Source organism: Scyliorhinus torazame, chromosome 18, assembly GCF_047496885.1.
Source record: "Scyliorhinus torazame isolate Kashiwa2021f chromosome 18, sScyTor2.1, whole genome shotgun sequence".
Classification (NCBI taxonomy): domain Eukaryota; kingdom Metazoa; phylum Chordata; class Chondrichthyes; order Carcharhiniformes; family Scyliorhinidae; genus Scyliorhinus; species Scyliorhinus torazame.
In genome coordinates, this window is record NC_092724.1 from 13123183 (window position 1) to 13147783 (window position 24601).

Genomic DNA, 24601 nt, shown 5'->3' on the forward strand with positions numbered 1-24601 from the left:
CCGGCTGCAGCCGGCATTTTTAAAAGCTGGTCACGACAGTTGGGCGCTTCTTCCCACAACTGGGAATGCCTTGACCGATGGCCCCGTGACCCCCCCAATACCCACCCTCCTCCCACCCGCGGGTTGCGACCCTGACTTTGAAAATGACTGTTCTGTATAAATGTAAATTATTCTGATTACTTTCAAAATTAGTTTGCTTGTTTGGTTTCCCTTTACTTCTGTGGGACCAAATCATACTCCAGGGATTTGAATGTGAGACCTCGGCTGAAACTACCTAATGCCATCTTTTGGATGTGAATTAAATCCAGGCTCTGTCTCCTCTCTAAGCAGGACATTAAACAAAAAAGAATCCCATGGCACTATTCAAAGAAGAGAAGGAGAGTTCTCCCTGATGTCCGGACCTAGCCAACATTTATCCCCCAATCAAGAGTCAGGATTAAATCAAATTATTTCAACACTTGTGACCTGCCCACGCTCCCGCGGACAACTCCCGCTCTCCCATCACATGACCTCCTTTGTAGGCGTGTCATCACATTTACACATGATCACTCAGTCTACAGTCAGTATTGGAGTGCGGTTAATGGGAGCTTGCTGTGCGCAAATTGGCTGCTGTGTTTCCTGCATCAGAATGGCGAATACCCCTAGGAAGTCTTTATTGCCTAGGCTCTAAGCTTTGGAATATCCTCTCCACGCCTCTCTGCCGCTCTACTTTACTTTCTTCCTGTGATACACTCTTTAAACCCTACTATTTTGACCAGGCTTTTGGTCATCTGATCTAACATTTTCTTATGTGGCTCAGTGTTATACTTTGTTTTATAATGTTCCCATGAAGTGCCTTGGGATGTTTCATTACGCTAAGGATGCTATATAACTTGTTGCACTGAGTTTTGGGACATCCTGATGCCATGAGAGAAACGTCTTCAATGATCGTTCTGATGTAAGGTCATCTCGACCTGGAAAGTTAACTCTGTTTCTCTCCACAGATGCTGCCTGACTTGCTAATAGCATTGCCAGGCTTGGCCTGGGGTCTCCAGCAATTGAAGTTCAATCTCCAGGACGCACACGTGTGCAGCCAAGGAGAAAATTCATAGGGACATGAAAAAAGATGGTCCTTAAAAAGAAAAAATTGTTTGTACATTTCTCTTTATCACATTTAAAAATAAAACATGGTGGGTTATGAGTCTCTTTCCTTATCAATTGTCGCAGGAAGGCAGTCCGCCACAAGGATGGATGTGTTCATTGACTAATGGATGGTGGTGGAGGGGGACAATTCATTTGATGGAATCTTCAGGAATACATTTAATCACAGTTGGCAACCTTACCTGCCGAGTATTTCCAGCATTTTTGTTTCTTTATCTCCCATTTCCAGCAACCCATTTATATTTCAATGCAAGTTTCTTTTCCACCTTTACATAAATACAAAGCCCTGCCTGATTTTAAATATTGACAGAAACAGAAAATCCTGGATAAACTCAGCAAGTCTTGCAGCATCTGCGAAGAGAAAAACATAGTTAATACATTCATTACGTTAAGGGTGCTATATAAATATAACTTGTTGCACTGCGTTTTGGGTTAAAAACATAGGGGCTAATTTAGCACAGTGGACTAAATAGCTGGCTTGTCATGCTGAACAAGCAGCAGCGCAGGTTCAATTCCTGTGCTGGCCTCCCTGAACAGGTGCCGAAATGTGGCGACGAGGGGCTTTTCACAGTAACTTCATTGAAGCCTACTTGTGACAATAAGCTATTATTATTAACGTTTTGAGTTCGCCTGGCTCTTCTTCAGAACTGAAGTGGGGGTAGAAATGAAAGTCGGAGTAGGAATTCTTCAGTTCTGTCGAAGAGTCATACTGGACTCAGAATGTTAACCCCCGTTTCTCTCTCCACGGATGCTGCTGGACCTGCTGAGTTTTTCCAAAACATTTTCTTTTCTTATTTCAGATTTTCTGCAGTATTTTGCTTTGATTTATCGGCCTGGATTTCCAACGCCTCTGCTCAAATCTTGCCTTAACCTGCTCTGCTGTCTGGAGAATCCAGCTAGCTCCCATCTCCCCAATAAGAACTTGGAAGTCCCTCATCCCCAGAGGCGAGCCAGGCTACTTTGATGAGTTGGGCATGGAGAGATGGGCAATGTGGACTACAATTCCCGGCGTGCCGGGCGCCCCCTCCCCCGCGTCTGCGCACTGCCGCTTCCCGTCCCCGCCAGCCCCCGGGGTTCTGGGTGGCTTTTTTTTCTGCGCTAGCAAAAATGAATGCGTGAGGGCAGCGTCAGAAACTGCAGGTAAAAATAAATTGCAATTCTCTCCCTTCCATTTCACACTTTCTTCCTCATCTTTGCACGTTGTTGAATGCACCGAGACCATTCGACTGGTGAAAACAAAAATTGCAAACCTCTTAAGGTTGAGAAAAAAAAACATTTGAGGGGGGGGGGGGGGGTTGTGTGTGTGTGTGTGTGTGTGTGTGTGTGAGTGAAAGATGTTAACTTCCAAAATGTCTGGCCTTTGTGGCTGCTTCCTTCATGTCAATGTTCCGCCCCCCCCCCTCTCTCGCTCCTCCGAGCTTCATGTTGTTGAGAGGGGGGGGGACACAAAAATATGAAGATTTTTCATGAAAATAAAAGGGATTGTCGCAAATCCTGAGGAGGAGAACGTCGGGGAAACATTGTTGCTCTTTTCGGTAACAATTTTAGTTCGTGTTCGAAATGGTGAATGGAAAAGAAACATTGTGTCGGATTGTGACTAGTTTCTCCTTGGCTTCCCTCTTTCCCCCCCCCCCCCCCAGATACAGTTGCTATCTGGTGCCAGCGTGTATTTGCGGACGCCTCTTGGTGCAGTGCTCTCTCTCCTTTTTTTTCCCTTTCACGTGATTTTCTTGCGTCTGGCCTTCTTTTCTGTGTCTTTAACTAAAAATAAGTGTTATAAATGTGTCCCGTCCCTTCACCCTGTAAAAGGCGGCCTTATTGTTTGAGGAAATGCGTCGTGTAATGGAAGTCGGGCCAAACCCACGTCTCTGTCTGTGGGCCAGTCCCCCTGACTCATGTTCACAAAAGCCACAATTGCTGCTGATGGAATGCCATGTGTGTCCTCCCTCCCCATTCACTTGGGGCCTCTGTGTCTCAGTATTGTTGTGAAGGTGGGGAGGGGACAATGCAATATGTGTGGACTTGGTCAGGAGTGTTGCTCCTTTTTTAAAATAAATGGATGGGCTGAATGCAGTTGCATCATGGAGATAGGCCTGTTTTTGTAGCTGCACAGTGGCTTTTGTTACAAGGCGGAGACTCCTGCAACGCACGGTGGGGGAAGGAAAAAACAGCTAAAGTTGGTGCTTCTTTTGCAAGAGGGCGTCTTGTGCAGAATTTTCCAATCGTGCATGTGTGTCCTTGCCCCCTTTTATTGGGGGATGTGTGGGGGAGGGAGGGGTGCATTCGTTACAGTCTGTACCCTGTAATGCTGCTTTTCCACTGGCGTCGTTGGGGTTGGAAAAAGTAATCTCTGGCGGAATCCTTGGCTCCCTTCACCATGGTGACGGTGACGCTGAGTGGACGCATTTCAAATGGATTATTAGCACCAGTTTCACACTTTGCAGGTCTGCACTGTATTTGATCACCCATTCCTCCCCCCCCCCCCCCCCCCCCGTCATTACTTTCTATGTCAAACATTAGGATTGGGGAATAATATAAAGGCATAAAAGTTTTTAAAAAATTTTTGGAGTACCCAATTAAACGTCATTTAGTGTGGCCAATCCATCCATCTTTTGGTTAGAATCATAGAATTTACAGTGCAGAAGGAGGCCATTCGGCCCATCGAGTCTGCACCTGCTCTTGGAAAGAGCACCCTACCCAAGGTCAACACCTCCACCCTATCCCCATAACCCAGTAACCCCACCCAACATTAAGGGCAATTTTGGACACTAAGGGCAATTTATCATGGCCAATCCACCTAACCTGCACATCTTTGGACTGTGGGAGGAAAGCGGAGCACCCGGAGGAAACCCACGCACCACACGGGGAGGATATGCAGACTCCGCACAGACAGTGACCCAAGCCAGAATCAAACCTGGGACCCTGGAGCTGTGAAGCAGTTGTGCTATCCACAATGCTACCGTGCAGGCCACGTGGGGGTGAGACCCAAGCAGGCACAGGTAGAATGTGCAAACTCGACACGGACAGTGGCCCTGGGCCGGGATCAAACCCGGGTCCTCGGTGCCATGAGGCATCAGTGCTAACCACTGTGCCGCTCTTTATAAAGGCATAAAGCTAAACTGTTGCACCGTAGTCCAAAGCGAATGGGAGTATTGGAGGTAGCACGGTATCATAGTGGTTAGCACAGTTGCTTCACATCTCCAGGGTCCCAGGTTCGATTCCCGGCTTGGGTCAGTGTCTGTGTGGCGCCTGCACGGTCTCCCCGTGTGTGCGTGGGTTTCCTCCGGGTGCTCTGGTTTCCTCCCACAGTCCAAAGATGTGTGTGTTAGGTGGTTTGGTCATGCTAAATTGCCCTTAAATGAAATGAAATGAAAATCGCATATTGTCACGAGTAGGCTTCAAATGAAGTTACTGTGAAAAGCCGCTAGTCGCCACATTCCGGCGCCTGTTCGGGGAGGCTGTTACGGGAATTGAACCGTGCTGCTGGCCTGCCTTGGTCTGCTTTCAAAGCCAGCGATTTATCCCTGTGCTAAACAGCCTTGCCAAAAAGGTTAATTGGGGTTACTGGGTTAAGGTGATGGGGGTGGAGGAGGTGTGTGCTTGAGCAGGATGCTCTTTCCAAGGGTCGGTGCAGACTTGATGAGCCGAATGGCCTCCGTCTGCACTGTAAATTCTATGATTCTATTTTTGTTTCCATCGTTATTTTGTATGTCCGGTGCAGTATTGGAAGTTTAAAAAAAATAAATTTAGAGTACCCAATTCATTTTTTCCAATTAGGGGCAATATAGCATGTTCAATCCACCTGCCTTGCACATCTTTGGGTTGTGGGGGCGAAACCCACACAAACACGAGGAGAATGTGCAAACTCCACACGGACAGTGACCCAAAGCCGGGATCGCACCTGGGACCTCGGTGCCGTGAGACTGCAGTGCTAACCACTGAGCCACCGTGCTGCCCTGCAGCATTGGAAGTTAATCATATATTAGAGTTATTGCTAGAGGTGCAGCTATGCACTGCAGGATAAATGATTCAGTGGTGTAAATAATACTGGGAATGGGGAATCATAGAATCAGTACAACACAGAAGGAGGTTATTTGGCCCATCCAGTCTGCAACGACCCTCCGAAAGAGCACACTACTGTCGTGTTGGGTGTTCTGATACGCAAATGAACCAACACGGTTGTAGATGGTACAACTCTGTTTTATTGTCTTGTACAATAATAACTAATAACTGCTGGCTGAGGTTTGTGCTTCACCAGCTAACCTGTGGACTCAGCCCTTTCACTATCTTGGTGAGGCACTCGGCACATGGTGTCTGTCTGAGTGGCGCGCTGTGAGCTCTGTGCTCTGAGCTATCTCCTGGTAGAATGAGCGGGAACTGTGGTGTTCCCTGTTTTATAGTGCGTGTGCTCTCACTGGTGATTGGCTGCGATGTTTGTGTGTTGGTTGGTCCAACTACCTGATATGCTAATATGGATATCATGACAACTACCTAGGCCCATGCCCCATTCTATCCCAGTAACCCCACCTGGCCTTTTGGACACCAAGCGGCAATTTAGCGTGGCCAATCCAACTAACCTGCACATCTTTGGATTGTGGGAGGTAACCCACCGAGACATAGGGAAAACGTGGAATCTCCGCAAGTCACCCAAGGTTGGAATTGAACCTGGGGCCCTGGCATGGTGAGGCAGCAGTGCTAGGCACCATGCTGCGCCAAACTTAAAAAATATATATGGGGCAGCACGGTAGCACAGTGGTTAGCATTGTTGCTTCACAGCTCCAGGCTCCCAGGTTTTATTCCCGGCTTGGGTCACTGTGTCTATGTGGAGTCTGCACGTTCTCCGTGGGTTTCCTCTGTGTGGTGAAACCACTGTGTTGTATTGTGCTGCCACAGCATTACGTGTTGTACAGTATTGCCACTATATTACATGTACGGTTTTGGCTCGCCCCGTGGCTCCTCCCCCTCGGGCCTGGGTATATAAGCTGCCAACCTCTCTCACTGCCTCATCCTGGGGCATGCTGCCAGCTCTGTTGTAAGTCAATGAAAGCCATAGTTTAATTCACTCTGTGTTCTCCGTCTTAATTGATGGCATATCAATTTAATTGACTTACATTAAATTAAAGAGCTGTTTAACATGGATCAGGGCCTCAAACCGGACCTCCTGCAGATAGACCCCCAATCAGCCGACGCCGATGTCATCTTCGCACACTGGCTACGCTGTCTAGAATCTTTCATCAATTCTGTCTCCGTCACCGAGGAGCACAAGCTGCGAGTCCTCATCTCCCGAGTGAGTCCGCAAATTTTTCTCATCTTCCGGGATGCGGCCTCGTTTGATGAAACCATTAACCTCTTGAAAGGACGGTATGTGAAACGGGTTAATGGACTGTTTGCCAGGCACCTCCTCGCCACGCGGTGTCAGCGCCCTGGAGAGTCGCGGGCAGAATTTCTGCCTGTTTTCCGGGTGCTCGGCGGGGCCTGCAACTGCGAGGCCGTGTCGGCTACTAAGCACACCGAACTTCTGATCCGGGGCACCTATGTTGCTGGCATTGACTCACTGCGTTCGCCAGCACCTGCTAGAGAGGGTGACACTCAACCTCCGGGAAACGGTGCAGCTTGCTGAATCGCTGGAGCTGGCCTTCCGTAACATGGGTGCCTATGCCTCTGACCATGCAGCACCTTCGTGGGCATCATCTTCAACGCCATTTTTGAAGTCCGCCGCCGCATCTCCAACGCCATTTTTGAAGTCCGCCGCCGCATCTCCGACGCCATTTTTGGAGTCCACCGCCGCATCTCCAGCGCCATTTTTGGAGTCCACCGCCGCATCTCCAGCGCCATTTTTGAAGTCCACCACCGCATCTCCGCCATTTTTTGAAGTCCACCGCTGCATCTCCGACGCCATTTTCGAAGTCCACCTGGACCACCTCCTGGATCCCCGGCTCGCCTTTCCGTCAGCTGGCCTCTGCTACTCTCGACCGGCCCTCTCGCTGCCCGAAGTCAGCCCGCTGCCCCATGGCCGCCTCAATCACCCTAGACCAGTCTCGGACTCATCACCTCGCAAAATCTATGATGGCGGTCTGGATCAACGGCCGCGAGACGGCCTGCCTTTTTGACTCCTGGAGCACAGACATCTTCATACACCCAGACACGGTACGGCGCTACTCCCTTCCCGTTTTACCCGCAGCCCAGAGAATCTGCCTGGCATCTGGGTCGCATACCTTGCAAATCCGTGGGTACTGTGTCGTGACTCTCACGACACGGGGCGTAGATTTCAAAAATTTTAGGCTCGACGTCCTCCCACACCTCTGCGCGGAAGTTCTTCTGGGTCTCGACTTCCAGTGCAACCTCCAGAGTATCACCCTGAAGTTCGATGGACCCCTGCCCCACTCACCGTCTGTAGCCTCTTTAGCCTCTCAACCCTTAAGGTCGCCCCTCCCTCGCTCTTCGCCAACCTCACCCCAGACTGTAAGCCCGTCGCCACTAAGAGCAGACGATACACGGTGTTCGGGACATGACCTTCATCAGGTCGGAGGTTCAGTGGCTCCTGCGGGAAGGGATCATAGAGGCCAGTAACGGCCCCTGGAGAGCTCAAGTGGTGGTCGTCAAGACTTGGGAGAAGCATCGGATGGTCATCGACTACAGTCAGACGATCAACCGGCACACGCAGCACGATGCGTACCTCCTCCCACGCATATCTGACATGGTCAATCAGATTGCGCAGTACTGGGTCTTCTCCACCGTGGACCTGGAGTCCGCATACCACCACTCCCACTTCGAGGCAGCTGGCCGCCTCTACCACTTTCCCCGGGTTCCCTTCGGCGTCACCAATGGGGTCTCGGTCTTCCAGTGAGCGATGTGAAAAAATTGAGTTCTTTCTGTCCAGTATGGTCTCAATCAAAAGCTGAGTTCGGATTTAGAAATTCCTTTAGTTTATTTCAAATATCTTGCAAGCTTACACTCCCTCTGATGAAGGCAGGAGACCCATGTCTCTTGAAGCTCCCTAAGCGAGTGAGGCAAAGGGAGGCAACACATGTGGCCTCATATACATTCATGCAGTATCAAGTTCCAGATACACTAATACAAGATTTCAATAGGCCCTTTCCTTGACCTGGTCATATAATCTAACTGCCACTGATTCTGATAGGCTCATTGCACATTCCTTTCCTTCCTCTGGGCCTCTGCCTCCCAGCATTCTTTGTAGCATCCTTTGTGCAAAGAGCCAGTCCTGATAGCCACCCCTCCCCCTCTCGCCATGCTTTGCCCATCTCTTTGTTCATTCCTTGCAACCCGAATTAATGTCCACAATGCACTATTCTAACTGGTCATCCCAGTCTAATGCTCTTTCCTTTAGTTCAATTCCTCAGATGGACCGAATGGTTGACCAGTACGGGCTGCGGGCCACGCTCCCGTATCTAGATAATGTCACCATCTGCAGCCGTAATCAGCAGGACCACGACGCTAAACTCAAGAAATTCCTCCAAGCTGCCCAGCTCCTTAATCTGACATACAATAAGGAGAAATGCGTTTTCCGCACAACCCGACTAGCCATTCTTGGCTACGTCGTGGAAAACGGCGTCCAAGGGCCTGACCCCGACCACATGCTCCCCCCCACTGCCCCAAGGTCCTGAATAGATGCCTGGGGTTCTTTTCGTACTATGCCCAGTGGGTCCCCAATTATGCGGACAAGGCCCGCCCACTCATCAAATCCACCGTTTTTCCCCTAACGGCTGAGGCTCGCCTGGCCTACGACTGCATCAAGGCGAATATTGCCACGGCCACGATGCACGCTGTGGATGAATCCATCCCGTTCCAGGTAGAATGCGATGTGTCTGACTTTGCCCTGGCCGCTACCCTCAACCAGGCAGGAAGGCTTGTGGCTTTCTTCTCCCGTACCCTCCAGGCTTCAGAAATTCGGCACTCCTCCGTCGAAAAGGAAGCCCAAGCCATTGTCGAAGCTGTGGGATATTGGAGGCATTACCTGTCCGGCAGGCGATTTACTCTCCTCACTGACCAACGGTCAGTTGCCTTCATGTTCGGTGACACTCAGCAGGGCAAGATCAAGAACGATAAGATATTGAGGTGGAGGATCAAACTCTCCACCTACAACTATGATATCCAGTATCGTCCTGGGAAGCTTAATGAGCCCCCAGATGCCATTTCCCGCGGTGCTTGTGCTAGCGCACAAGTAGACCAACTGTGGGCCCTCCACAATGACCTCTGTCACCCGGGGGTCACCCGGCTTTTCCATTATATCAAGGTCCGCAACCTGCCTTACTCCATCGAGGAGGTCAGGACCATGACCAGGGACTGCCAGGTCTGAGCGGAGTGCAAACCACACTTGTATCGGTTAGACAGAGCACGCCTGGTAAAGGCCTCACGCCCCTTTGAACGCCTCAGCATTGATTTCAAAGGGCACCTCCCCTCCACTGACCGTAACGTGTACTTCCTCAACATCCTTGACGAGTAATCACGTTTCCCTTTCGCCATCCCATTCCCAGACATGACCTCTGCCACAGTCATCAAGGCCCTGAGCAGTGTCTTCACCTTGTTAGGTTTCCCCACTTACGTCCACGGTGATCGGGGTTCCTCCTTCATGAGTGATGAGCTGCGTCAGTTCCTGCTTAGCAAGGGCATCGCCTCAAGCAGGACTACCAGCTACAATCCCCGGGGGAACGGACAGGTGGAGAGGGAGAACCCGACGGTCTGGAAGGCCGTCCTTCTTGCCCTACGGTCTAGAGGTCTCCCGCTGGCAGGAGGTCCTTCCCAGTGTGCTCCAATCCATCCGGTCGCTTCTCTGCACCGCTACTAATGTGACCCCCCACGAGAGGATGTTTGCCTTCCCCAGAAGGTCTACCTCAGGGGTCTTGCTCCCGACCTGGCTGACGTTTCCAGGGCCCGTCCTCCTCCGACGACATGTGAAGACTCATAAGTCGGGTCCTCTGGTAGAGAGGGTCCTTCTCCATGCTAATCCCCAGTACGCCTACGTGGCTCACCATGACTGGCGTGAGGACGCAGATTCCCTTCGGGATTTGGCACCCGCAGGTTCCCCAGCGACTGTCACCGGCACTCCCAACTCTATTCCTCCTCCTCTACTACTACTCGACCCGACCCTATACCTCCTTCCCCCATTGCTGCCCACCCGCCTGAGAACACAGAAGCTGTCTTGCTCCCGGACACGCAGGCCTCAACGCTTCAGCCGACTACGATACCCACACCACAGCCGGAACTGAGGCGGTCACGGCGGACAATCAAAGCCCCCGTCAGACTCAATCTCTGATGCAACTTGTTCACTTTACCCCCGCCGGACTTTATTTTTTAAACAGGGGGTGAATGTGGTGAAACCACTGTGTTGTATTGTGCTGCCACAGTATTACGTGTTGTACAGTATTGCCACTATATTACATGTTGTACGGTTTTGGCTCTGCCCGTAGCTCCTCCCCCTAGGGCCTGGGTATATAAGCTGCCGACCTCTCACGCTGCCTCATTCTGGGGCACGCTGCCAGCTCTGTTGTAAGTCAGTTAAAGCCATAGTTAACTCTCTCTGCGTTCTCCGTTTTAATTGATGGCATATCACTCTGGGTGCTCCGGTTTCTTCCCACAGTCCAAATGTGCAGGTTAGGTGGATTAGCTATGCTAAATTGCCCTTAGTGTCCCCCAAAAAAAGGTTAGGTGGGGTTACGGGTATAGGGTAGAGGTGTGGGGATAGGGTGGAGGTGTGGGCTTAGGTAGCGTGTTCTTTCCAAGAACCGGGGCAAACTCGATGGGCCAAATGGCCTCCTACTGCACTGTAAATGCTGTGAATACTATGAATTAGTTTTTTAAAAACATTTTATACAAAATATTTGAAATATAAATCAAAACAACAAACACTGTATCAACACCCTCAACAGACTCCAACTGGCCAAAAACAGACCCCCCCTCCCCCAACCCTTACAACATTCCCACCTCAATAGATCTCCCCCCCCCAAACTAACAGTGAGCAGATCCTTAAAATGCAACATAAACGGATACCATCTCCAATATAACTCCTCAGTTGCTCCTCTCACTGTGAACTTAACCCTCACCGAGATACAGGAGTGCCATTAAATCACCTAGCCATGTCGCGGCACTGGGCGATGTCGACTGTCCCCAAACCAGCAGAAGCCATCGCCAAGCCAGCAATGAAGCAAAAGCCATCACCCCAGTCCTCAGTTCCAGCTGGTCTGACGCCCCAAACATCGCTACCATTGGGCAGGACTCCAAATCCACATTTAGAATTGCCGAGATGGTGTTTTTAAAAAGAAAAAGGCCCCCAAATCCCGCCAACTTGGGGCTGGACCTGAACGTGTACGTATGGTTTGCAGGCCCCCTCGAGTACCTCTTCTCAACCCCCTCCCAAAAAAAAGACTAATTCTGACCTTGGTGAGATGCGCTCTGAGCACCACTTTGAGTTGCACCAACCTTAACCTTGCGTCGGGTGATGTCGCATTCACTCTCCGGAGAGACTCACTCCACACCGCCTCCTGCGAAATGGGCCGCCCCAAGCGTGATGCTTGAATTATTAGTTTGACCAACTTTTGAATTCAGAGGACACAAGGTACAGAGCGGGCAAGGAAACTAAATTCCAGTTCAACAGTAACCGTAAAACCAAATCATTCTTTTTCATGAACTATTTACACAAAGACAAGTGTTTCAGTGTACCATTTAGCCCCTCGAGGCTGATCTGTCATTTCAGTGAGATTGTTTTTTTAAATTAAGGGGCAATTTAGCGTGGCTAGTCCACCTACCAGGCACATCTTTGGGTTGTGGGCAGACACGGGGAGAATGTGCAAACTCCACAAGGACAGTGGGTCGGGATCGAACCCGGGTCCTTGCCGCTGTCGGGCAGTAGTGTAACCACTGCACCACCCTGCTGCCATGTTTCAGTGAAAGTTTGGCTAATCTATCACCAAATTCCACATACCTTCTTTTGTCCATATCCCTTAATACCTCTAGTTAACAAAACCTACATGTCTCAAATCTAAATTTATAACCATAATCTTTATTAGCGTCTCAAGTAGGCTTACATTAACACTGCAATGGAGTTACTGTGAAAATCCCCTGGTCGCCACACTCTGGCGCCTGTTCGGGTACACTGAGGGAGAATTTAGAATGTCCAATTCACCAAACAAGCACGTCTTTCGGGACTTGTGGGAGGAAACCGGAGCACCCGGAGGAAACCTACGCAGACATGGGAAGAACTTGCAGACTCCAAATGGTGGCAAATGGAGTTTAATGTAGAGAAGTGTGAGGTGATTCACTTTGGAAGGAAAAACAGGAATGTGGAATATTTGGCTAATGGAAAAGTTATTGAAAGTGTGGATGAGCAGAAGGATCTAGGTGTCCATGTACATAGATCCCTGAAAGTTGCCACCCAGGTTGATAGGGTGGTGAAGAAGGCCTATGGAGTGTTGGCCTTTATTGGGAGAGGGATTGAGTTCCGGAGTCAGGAGGTCATGTTGCAGCTGTACAGAACTCTGGTACGGCCGCATTTGGAGTATTGCGTACAGTTCTGGTCACCGCATTATAGGAAGGACGTGGAGGCTTTGGAACGGGTGCAGAGGAGATTTACCAGGATGTTGCCTGGTATGGAGGGAAAATCTTATGAGGAAAGGCTGATGGACTTGAGGTTGTTTTCGTTAGAGAGAAGAAGGTTAAGAGGAGACTTAATAGAGGCATACAAAATGATCAGAGGGTTAGATAGGGTGGACAGTGAGAGCCTTCTCCCGCGGATGGAAATGGCTAGCACGAGGGGACATAGCCTTAAACTGAGGGGTAATAGATATAGGACAGAGGTCAGGGGTAGGTTCTTTACGCAAAGAGTAGTGAGGTCGTGGAATGCCCTACCTGCTACAGTGGTGAACTCGCCAACATTGAGGGCATTTAAAAGTTTATTGGATAAACATATGGATGATAATGGTATAGTGTAGGTTAGATGGCTTTTGTTTCGGTGCAACATCGTGGGCCGAAGGGCCTGTACTGCGCTGTATTGTTCTATGTTCTATGTTCCACACAGACAGTGACCCAAGCCGGGAATCGAACCCAGGTCCCTAGGGCTGTGAAGCAACAGTGCTGCCCATGGCATGGCAGTATCCGTATCTAGTACAATTGCTGTTCGTGAAAGAGTTCCAAACTTCTATCAGCCTTTACGTGTTTCACTCCGAAAAGGTCTGGCTCTAATTTTTAGACTCTGACCCTTTGACTTCTCAACCGGCAGAAATAGTTTCTTTCTTATCTACCCTGTTTGTTCCCCTTAATGTCTTGAAGACTTCAATCAAGAAATTGGTTCTTCTTAACCTTAACCTTCTAAATTCCTGGCAATTTTAGGATTAAAGGCATTTGCACCAGTATGCGGTTTGAGTAAAATGTGCATTCTTTACCTTTTGAAGTTGAGAACATGTATCTTGTGGAGTTTAATGCTGGTATTTCAGTGGGGTTTTTAAACCACCTTTCTTTCCTGTCTACTTGAAGAAGAACAGGGCAATTGTCTCTGTATCATGGCCAATATATCCCTCAACCAACAAAATTTAAACAGCTTGTCTGGTCATTTATCCCATTGCTGTCTATCCTGTGTGAAATGTGGCTTCCTGAAATTGCAACTTTTTGACTGCACTTCAAAAGAAAATTATTAATTGAGTCACTTTGGATGTCTCGTGCTTTATTTCTGGGATGTTTAGTACTTCACCAAACTGATTGGTTTTCATCCTCTCACTTGCCTTTTAAAAAAATAAATTTAGAGTACCCAATTCTTTTTGTTTTCCAATTAAGGGGCAATTTGGCGTAGCCAATCCACCTACCCTGCACATCTTTTTGGGAAGTGTGGGGCGAGACCCACGCAGACAGGGGGAGAATGGAAATTCAAGTGGACAGGGGCCGGGATCGAGCCAGGGCCTCGGCGCCGTGAGGCAGCAGTGCTAACCACTGTGCCACCGTGATGTCCTCATCTCACATTCCTACTGTTGTCAAGATGCTAATTGCTGCTGGGATTTAGTTTCACCGGTCCTGGCGACTCTTGGATACTGTGCAGCGGAGTTGTACCTCGTAAGCACTGGCAATGGGGTACAGCAGGCATAATCGTGGCCTCAGTTGATGTGTGCATGCATCTTCTTGTAGCTGTCAGGATGGAAATGCTTTCTTATCCCCCCTCCCACCCCAAGCCGTTCCCTTACCCACCTCCAGGCACAAGCGTCGAGTTCAATATACCGACTCATTTATTGTCTTGTCTGATGTTTTTTGTTTGTCGCTCGAGGCGAGGATGACCATGCTCATCATCTTGGATGTTTGGTAGGGTTCCAATGGTATGAAGGGATTGCTAAGGCTGATTTGCACCTTGAAGGTTTTGCTACAAATGGGACAGAATGCTGCAGGCTTTTGAGTTTTGGTTGAGTTGCTGGATGGGGATTCTCTCTCCTTGCATTTTCTCTTTGCCTTGCTTTCGAAGGAGGTCACGCTGTATTTTATATTTTTTTATTAATTTAGAGTACCCAATTCCTTTTTTCCAATTAAGGGGCAATTTAGCGTGGCCAATCCACCTACCCTGTACATCTTTGGATTGTGGGGGCGAAACCCACGCAAACACGGGGAGAATGTGCAAACTCCACACGGGCAGTAATCCAGAGCCGGGGCCGAACCTGGGACCTCAGCGCCGTGAGGCAGCAGTGCTAACCACTGTGCCACCGTGCCCGCACTGAATTTTATTTTGACATGTCGGGTGTCGTGGTCCTGGGCGAGCTACTGCCAGGACACTCAAATGAACATCAAAGAACCCAAGTAAAACCTTCAGGATGCCCTCGTAGCATTTCCATTGACTGCCTTGACACTGCACCTCAGACTCAAGTCCTCCGTAGAAGATTCGCTTTGGTAAGTGAGTGTCAGGCATCACGTGACCAGCCCAACTCAGTTGCAATGGTTTCAGTGCGGGGTGAGCACTTGCCATATCAGCTCGGGTGAGCACCTCACTGTCTGTATATCGTCCTGACGTCTGATCTTCAGAAGTTGCCAAAGGCAGCACAAGCTAAAGTGGTTGAGCATCTTGGCATGGTACAAGTGCACACAGTATTGCATGTGTTGAGCAAAGTGGGCAAGTGGGCGCCATAGATTTTCAGTTTGGTATGCAGACTGGCGTGTGTTCATGTTTCCTGGTTGAAACAAGTTCACAAGAGTCCCATCACGTGATGTATTGTGACATCATCAGCCATTTGCGCGGGTTAACGGGCAGCTTATTCTAACAGCCTGTGCAGCAAACACCTTTCCACTAAAGCTCTTGTTTCTTTGTACCATCGTGGTCGACAAACCTACCTGAAAAAATACCAGAAAGAAAACTGGCGGCGAGTTGGTCGTAGCCACGCTGGTACAAACCTGGAGAAGTAAACCAAAATATTGATAAAAACGTCACTGCACCAAGGCTGGCAGCAGAGGGGGGCCAAATATTGGTAGCAGACATCGGATGAACCAAAATTTAAATGTAGATTTTGGAGGATACAACATCAGCCATGTGCTCTGCCCAGAATGATCTGGGACAGTACAGGGAGCACTGTGATTAGCAAAGAGCCTGCAACAATAGTTTAGAGCTGGGGGTGTTTCAAAACGCAGAAGGCAACAGGCTGAACTCGGGTGGGTGGGGGGGGTACTATGTTTGAAAAAATAAGCAAGGTGGTGCTGGAAGAGTTCATGGTGCATCGTGCTTATGCAAGCCCTTTCCACAGTAAAAGTGGTGGGAACGTTTGATGCTGTGGAACTGTATGATGAGCACGCTGAGCAGTGGAGGTCATAGACTGAAAGATTTGATTATTTTGTCCAAGCAAATAAAATTGTGGCAGATATTGTTGTCCCCGCTTTCCTGAATACATTGTGGCAGCACGGTAGCACAGTTGAGGGCTGCACAGTAGCACAGTGGAGGGCGGCACAGTGGTTAGCACAGTTGCTTCACAGCTCCAGGGTCCCAGATTCGATTACCGGCTTGGGTCACTTTCTGTATGGAGTCTACACGTTCTCCCCGTGTCTGCGTGGGTTTTCCCCGGGTGCTCTGGTTGCCTCCCACAGTAGGTGGATTGGCCATGCTAAATTGTCCTTGGTGTCCAAAAAGGTTAGGTGGGGTTACGGGGATGGGTGGAGGTGTGGGCGTAGGCGTGTTCTTCCCAAGGGCCTTTGCAGACTCGATAGGCAACTTGGCCTCCTTCTGCACTGTAAATTCTATGATTGTGTGAGGTGGTGGGAGAATTCAACCTCTTGCAAAGTCTGGTGCAGACAGTCTAAACAGGTTCAAAAATTGATGATGAGATTGTGACGATATTGCTGTGCCACTTCTCACCTAACTTGTTGGTCATCGCTGAGAGGTTCCAATTCCATAAATGTAACCAACAAGAAGGTGAATCAGCCACACAGTTTGTAGCTACTTTGAAGAAATTAGCTGAATACTGTGAATTTGGAGATGTCTTGAACGACACCATTAGAGACCGACTAGTATTCGGGTTAAGAAGCGAAGCTATCCAAAAAATGCTGTCAACAGAAAGTAGCTTAAACCTAAAGAAAGCCTTAGAAATCCTGATCGCCAAGGAATTACCAATTAAGGAAGCCCAATAATTAAGTTCGAGCACGCGAATCCATAAAATGTCGGCTGAGTTTGGAATAAGTTTGGAATTTGCCATCGATGTGCAAAAGCAACTGATGCAAAGATGTAAAAGGCAGGAATTGAGGCAACTATCATTTGCACATCTATCATTACGAAGTGCTTCGAGAGGTTGTTCATGAGATACATCAACTCCAAACTTTCAGATTGCCTTGATTCCACTGCAATTCGCATACCGCCACAACCGGTCCACAGCAGATGCCATCTCCCTGGCCCTACACCCATCCCTGGAGCATCTCGCCACAAGGACTCCTACGTCATACTCATTCATTGACTACAGCTCCGCCTTCAACACCCGAATCCCAGCCAAGCTCATATCAAAACTCCAAAACATAGTTCTTGGCTCCTCCTGGTCCACCCACGTCGACACTACAACCAAGAAAGCACAACAGCGCCTATATTCTTTGGCATGCTCACATTGACTCTTACCAATTTTTATAATTGCATAGAAACTATCACAGCCTGGTATGGCAATGCACAAGACCGTGAGAAACTATAGAGAGTCATTAACATAGCCCAGTCCATCACTCAAACCCGCCTTCCATTCATTGACTGTCTACACCTCCCGCTGCCTTGGGAAAGCAGGCAACATAATCAAAGACCCCTCCTACCCGGGTTATTTTCTCTTCCATTGGGCAGGAGATGCAAAAATCTGCGAACACGCACCAACAGGTTCAAAAACAGCTTCTTCCCCGCTGTTACCAGACTCTTGAATGACCGACCCTCTTATGGGCTGAACTGATCTCTCCACGCATGTTTGCGACTGAGTAGTACTGCATTCTGTAGCTCACCCGATACCTGTGTCTGTGTATTTACATGGCGTATTTATGTACATCCTATGTTTTTTTCCATGAATGGAACGCTCTGTATGGACTGTACGCAGAACAATACTTTTCACTGTACCTTGGGACACGTGACAATATATCAAATCAATCAATAAATCGTGGTCATCAGGAGCACATCAAACATGCGTGTTGGGGAGAGAAACAACAAGTTCCAAACGAAAAGTATAAAGAGCAAGAACCAAATGTATCAAATGGAAAACTGAACGGAGGAAAGAGGATCGACGTGATGCAAAAAGGGCATGAGAAAGGACCAGAGTCACATGAACTGTCATTGAACCCACTGGCCATGGCAGGCACAGCCAACCATTACTGGCTCACTCCTTTACTGGACAAAGAACTGGTGAAAATGGAAGTGGACACTGGAGCAGCAGTTTAGTTGATACCAGAAACTATTTACCAAGAGAAGTTGTATACGACGTATCACCGTAAAACCCTCAAAAGGTAACACTAAACATCCTACGCGTGGTTCCGATAATGGGCCGTGTCGATGTAAATGTGCAGCTAAAGCGTACAGACTGCAGGCTTGTGTTTATAACAAAAAAAAATTCCAAATAAGGTGCAATTTAGCGTGGCCAATCCACCTACCCTGCATATCTTATGGGCGGCACGTGGCACAGTGGTTAGCACTGCTGCCTATGGCGTTGAGGACCCGGGTTCAAATCCCGGCCCTGGGTCACTGTCCGTGTGGTGGTATGCTAATTGCAGTGGATCAAGGCAGTGTGGAAGCTTGGATTGCTATGTCACATTCTCCTGGTGTCTGCGTGGGTTTCGGCCCCACAACCCAAAGGTGTGCAGGTTGGGTGGATTGGCCACGCTACATTGCCCCCTAAATTGGGGAAAAAAATAATAATTGGGTGCTCTAAATTAAAAAAAAAAAAAATACTCTGCACATCTGATGAGATGCATGCAAACACGGGGAGAATATGCAAACTCTACATGGACAATGACCAGGGGCTGGGATCGAACCCGGGTCCTCGCCGCCGTGAGGCAGCAGCGCCACTTGCTGCCCCGTCCCTGCACATTGTTTTTAAAATAAATTTAGAGTACCCAATTCATTTTTTCCAATTAAGGGGCCATTTTAGCATGTTCAATCCACCTACCTGCACATCTTTGGGTTGTGGGGGCGAAACCCACGCAAACACGGGGAGAATGTGCAAACTCCACACGGACAATGACCCGGAGCCGGGATAGAACCTGGGACCACGGTGCCGTGAGACTGCAGTGCTACCACTGCGCCACCGTGCTGCCCAATCCCTGCACATTGTTAATGGTAACCATCCATCCCTAATGGGGAGAACGTGGCTGAGGAGATTAAAGCTAAACCGGGTCGAGGGGAATCTCCTGTCGAAGTTCGAAGCTCGTTTACCAAATTGTTTAAAGAAACATGCCATGGTCTTTAATGGAGAGCTAGGAAGCATGGCAAAGATCTCCAATGAAGTCTGGAAGAGATCTCCAATCAAGCTAAAGATTAAGGACGAAAGCCAAACAAGACGCTTAAAGGCAAAATCAATGCCATATGCCATCAGTCCTAGGGTCAAGACAGAATTGGAGAGGCTGGTCAAGACGGTGGTCCTCAAATCCATTAATGTAAGTGATATAAGAGGAAGGAGATGGGAAAATAGAGGAGAAGGCAGGCATGTGTTCAGCTTGTGCAAAGGTCCTCAATTGTCATTATAACCATTGGAATGGTCAGAAGGACCAATGCAAAGAGTTTGTATGGATTATGCCGGACCATTCGAAGGACAAATGTTTTTCATTGTGGTAGATGTGCATTCGAATGGCCTGAAGTCGCCATTATAATGATGAGCCTACTTGTGAAACTTTATTATTATTATTGCATCCTCTGAGAATAGTAAAAAGACTGGGTGAGATTTTTGCAAGATTCGGTTACTCTGAACGACTTGTTAGCGACAATGGGCCATAGTTAATTTTGCAAGAATTTACCAATTACCGAAAGGAGAGCGAAATCCAACACGTCCAAGCCACTCCTTATCATCCTGCGTCAAATGGGTTGGCTGGAACGTTTGTTCAGACAATGAAGCATTCATTTGAAAGTAACTTGTGAGCGAGGATCATTGTCTTCAATGAGAAAGCTAATTTCTTTGTAAAATTTAAAAAAAATGAATAAATCTAGAGTGCCCAATATCTTTTTTTTTGCCAATTAAGGGGCGACGTAGCGTGGCCAATCCACCTACCCTGCACATTCTTTTTTGGATTGTGGGGTTGAGACCCACGCAGACATGGGGAGAATGTGCAAACTCCACACGGCCTGCGGCCCGGGGACGAGTTATCGACGCCGTGAGGTAGTAGTACCTAACCACTGCGCCGCCATGCTGTCCCTGACAAAGCTAACTCCTGAAGACATACAGGAATACAACACATTTGGCAACAGAAAGTTCTGCTGGCGTTACTCGTGGTAAAATGTCAGTTGCGCTGAAACCCTCCAAGATAAGAGAAATAGTTGAGAGGAAATATCAAAGTGAGGTTTTTGTGAGAACAGGGCTAAACGCCCTGTTTCCCCCCCTACCACCAGTGATACCTGCCACTGTCTCAGCACAGACGGGACTGATCTTCTAGACTTCAAACTCGGGGCAATGGCAAGTAGAGGAGGCACACTTCGATCAACTTTCAGCAACTAGAACTAGTTTGCCAGAGGCACTGTCAACCAAGGGTCCGCAACGAACTGAACCAAGTGACGACCTAGACATTCCTGAGAACCTGACAATACCGGAAACAACCGTGGAAGACGGTGCCGCAGTTGAGGACACTTCAACGGCGAGTCAACCTCCGAACACTGCGATGACCGCGGTTGAGACAACGTCCAAATTAAACCAAAAATGCCAGAGGTTGTGTAGTCAACACGAAAAAGCCGACAACCACAGAGCAATCAGCTCCTCTGAAACGCCCACTTCTTGATTGTTAATTGTTGATGTTTTATTGTTTCATTACAGGAACCTTGAATGTAAAGGGGAGGAATGTGTTGTGTATTTATGTTTGTACCTCGCTGGAACAAGGTCACTTTAAGTTCAATCACATGATGTATTGACATCATCGACCAATAGTGCGGGCAAATGGACTTGTAAACACCTTTGCAATTGCGGGCCTATTCTTAAAAATACCACTCCTACTGGTGGTATTTTGTACCACTACTCTTCTTTCACAAGAGTGATGCCTGAAGTCTGTCAAAGGTTACACTTCTTTTGGCAATTCTTGCCTATGTCTCATCTGTCAATGCAAACAGCTCGCGAGAGGGAGAGAGAGAGAATGCTGCTGAGATAAGGGAACTTCTCCACTGCTGACACATCCTGGTCGCGGACTGAAACCTTGGGCTCGAGACGGGGCTTTCCTGGAGAGGGATGGTATGGTACATCAGTTTAGCTCATGCTGATTGTAAGACTGAAGTTATCGCATGCGTCGGAGAACAGACCATGCCACATTGCACGGTCATCAGCAAACAGGAAATTGCGAAGTGTATCACTGCAGACCTTGGTCTTTACCTGGAGACGTGTCAGATAGAGCAGCTTGTCTGATCAGTTGCCTGATATCAGTTTGCGGAACACAGGCAGTTGAACAGAGAATATTTTTTAAAAATAATACATTTAAAGTACCCAATTAAGTTTTCTCCAATTAAGGGGCAATTTAGCGTGGCCAATCCTCCTAACCTGCACATCTTTGGGTTGTGGGGGTGAAACCCACGCAGACATGGGGAGAATATGCAAACTCCACGCGGACAGTGACCCAGGGCTGGGATTCAAACCCGGGTCCTCAGCGCTGCAGTCCCAGTGCTAGCCACTGTGCCACATGCCGCCCTGAACAAAGAATATTGACGTACATTTACACAGCGCCTTCATTGTTGCAAACATCCCAATGTGCTTCACAGGAGTGTTATCTGGTGTATTAGACAAAGAGCTGCAAGAGATATTAGGCCGTGACCAAAAGGGGTAGGTTTTCAGGAGAGCATTGAATAAGAATTAGGGAAAGAATTTCAGGGTTTGGGAGCTGAAGGCTTGGTTGCCAGTTATGGAGCGATGGAAGTCAGGGTTGTGCAAGAGGCTAGAATTGGAGCACTGCAGAGATCTTGTAAAGTTGGAGGAGACTATCGCAGCAAAAAATGAGGCAGTGGGGAAATTTGAAAACAAGAATTCCAATTTTGACAGCAGTTTGCTGGACTGGAAACCGGTGCAAACTCCGTAGAGGTGATGGATGAATGGGAGTTGACATGAGCAAGGATTCAGGCAGCAGCATTTTAGCTGTACCTGGGACCTCAATAATATTGGCTGGTGCTTTTTCCAAGTGTTAAGGTGGTAATGTTCCCACAGGTTTCAAGATGGTTAGTAACAAGAGCTGTTTAAACATGTCATAGGCCAGTCCTGTCACTGTCTAAGATTTGGATATTAATGATTTCTACCCGGGGTCACGAGGCATTTGTTTTGAATTTTCACTGTGTGCATTGAATTTACTCTTGCTTGCAGAGGACATTTTTTAAGTACTTGCACAAATTGCACATCAGCATTCAGCTTCCTGCTTCACAAATTAAAGTTGAGAATGAACTTCCATAAATAATTGTGAAAGCAGCAATTGGACAATTAAGCGGGCCAGGCACTAATCAAAAAAGAGCAAAGGAGTTAGTGATGTTCGGCCCAACATGATCTGGTCATCGACCTCATCTTCTTCTTAAAGTGGAAGCCATGCTGTCTTACATTGCTGCATGACTGGATGCTCTAAGGATGTGAAAAAGGCGATTCATTGATAGAAGGGGTGGAGCAAGCTTGCAACAGAATTTTAGAACTGAAAATAATAACAAGGTCAAGCACTTCAATTTTTGTAACTCCCCAGTGGCTTATCAGGCAAATAGACCACCCATACAGGATCCCAGGTTACCTTACAGTTCACTGTATCACTCCTGGACTAGAGGGATTAGATTGGTTTATTGTAACGTGACGAGGTACAGTGAAAAGTATTTTTCTGCGAGCAGCTCAACAGATCATTAAGTACATGAGAAGTAAAGGGAATAAAAGAAAATACATAATAGGGCAACACAACATATACAATGTAACTACATAAGCACCGGCATCGGATGAAGCATACAGGGTGTAGTGTTAACGAGGTCAGTCCATAAGAGGGTCATTTAGGAGTCTGGTAACAGCGGGGAAGAAGCTGTTTTTTGAGTCTGTTCCTGCATGTTCTCAGAGTTCTGTATCTCCTGCCCGATGGAAGAAGTTGGAAGAGTGAGTAAGCCGGGTGGGAGGGATCTTTGATTATGCTGCCCGCTTTCCCCAGGCAGCGGGAGGTGTAGATCGAGTCAATGGATGGGAGGCAGGTTTGTGTGATGGACTGGGCGGTGTTCACGACCCTCTGAAGATTCTTGCGGTCCTGGGCCGAGCAGTTGCCATACCAGGCTGTGATGCAGCCCAATAGGATGCTTTCTATGGTTCATCTGTAAAAGTTGGCAAGGGTTATGTGGACATGCCAAATTTCCTTAGTTTCCTGCGGAAGTATAGGTGCTGTTGTGCTTTCTTGGTGGTAGTGGGTGGACTAGGACAGATTTTTGGAGATGTGCACCCCTAGGAATTTGAAACTGCTAACCATCTCCACCTCGGCCCCGTTGATGCTGACGGGTGTGTACAGTACTTTGCTTCCTGAAGTCAATTACCAGCTCTTTAGTTTTGCTGGCATTGAGGGCGAGATTGTTGTCGCTGCACCATTCCACTAGATTCTCTATCTCACTCCTGTATTCGGACTCGTTGTTATTCAAGATCTGGCCCACTATCGTCGTATCGTCAACAAACTTGTAGATGGAGTTGGAACCAAGTTTTGCCACGCAGTCGTGTGTGTACAGGGAGTAGAGTAGGGGGCTAAGTACGCAGCCTTGCGGGGCGCCGGTGTTGAGGACTATTGTGGAGGAGGTGTTGTTGTTCATTCTTACTGATTGTGGTCTGTTGGTCAGAAAATCGAGGATCCAGTTGCAGAGTGGGGAGCCAAGTCCTAGGTTTTGGAGCTTTGATATGAGCTTGGCTGGGATTATGGTGTTGAAGGCGGAGCTGTAGTCAATAAATAGGAGTCTGATGTAGGCGTCCTTGTTTTCGAGATGCTCTAGGGAAGAGTGTAGGGCCAGGGAAATGGTGTCTGATGTGGACCGGTTGCAGCGGTATGCGAATTGCAGTGGATCAAGGCATTCTGGGAGCATGGAGGTGATGCGCTTCATGATCAACCTCTCGAAGCACTTCATTATGACTGGAGTCAGGGCCACTGGTGGGTAGTCATTGAGGCACGTTGCCTGGTTCTTCGTTGGTACCGGTATGATGGTGGTCTTCTTGAAGCAGGTGGGGACCTCGGAGTGGAGTAGGGATAGGTTAAAGATGTCCGCGAATACCTCTGCCAGCTGGTGCGCGCAGGCTCTGAGTGCACGACCAGGGATCCCGTCCAGGCCCGTCGCCTTCCGAGGGTCCACTTTCAGGAAGGCCAATCTGACTTCGGAAGCTGTGATGGTGGGTATGGGTGAATTATGGGCTGCTGGGGCACTCGACAGTGGATTGTTGGTTACCTGCTCGAACCGAGCATGGAATGCATTGAGTTCATCGGGGAGGGGTGCGCTGCTGCCAGAGATACTGTTCGGCTTTGCTTTGTAGCCCGTTATGTTATTTAGTCCTTGCCACAACCGCCGAGAGTCTGTCTGTGACTCTAGCTTGGTTTGATATTCTCTCTTGGCAGCTCTGATGGCTTTGAACCGTGCTGCTGGCCTGCCTTGGTCTGCTTTCAAAGCCAGCGATTTAGCCCTGTGCTAAGTAAAGAGATCAGATCAGTCCATAAGAGGGTCGTTTTGGAGTCTGGTAACAGCGGGGAAGAAGCTGTTTTTGAATCTTTTAGTGCGTGTTCACGGACTTTTGTATCTCCTGTCTGATGGAAGAAGTTGGAAGAGTGAGTAAGCCGGGTGGGAGGGGTCTTTGATTATGCTGCCCGCTTTCCCAAGGTA

The 24601-nt window shown here is 48.5% G+C and overlaps 1 protein-coding gene across 1 annotated transcript in view; it reads left to right on the forward strand.

The window, feature by feature from the left end:
• Nucleotides 1-2198: 2198 nt before the first annotated feature.
• LOC140394952 (spindlin-1-like) overlaps nt 2199-24601 on the forward strand; it is a 112378-nt gene continuing 89975 nt past the window's right edge. Inside the window, exon 1 of the mRNA XM_072482171.1 lies at nt 2199-2280. Within this exon, the coding sequence (XP_072338272.1) occupies nt 2252-2280 (29 nt within the window). The 5' untranslated portion in view covers nt 2199-2251. The remainder of the gene's footprint in view (nt 2281-24601) is intronic.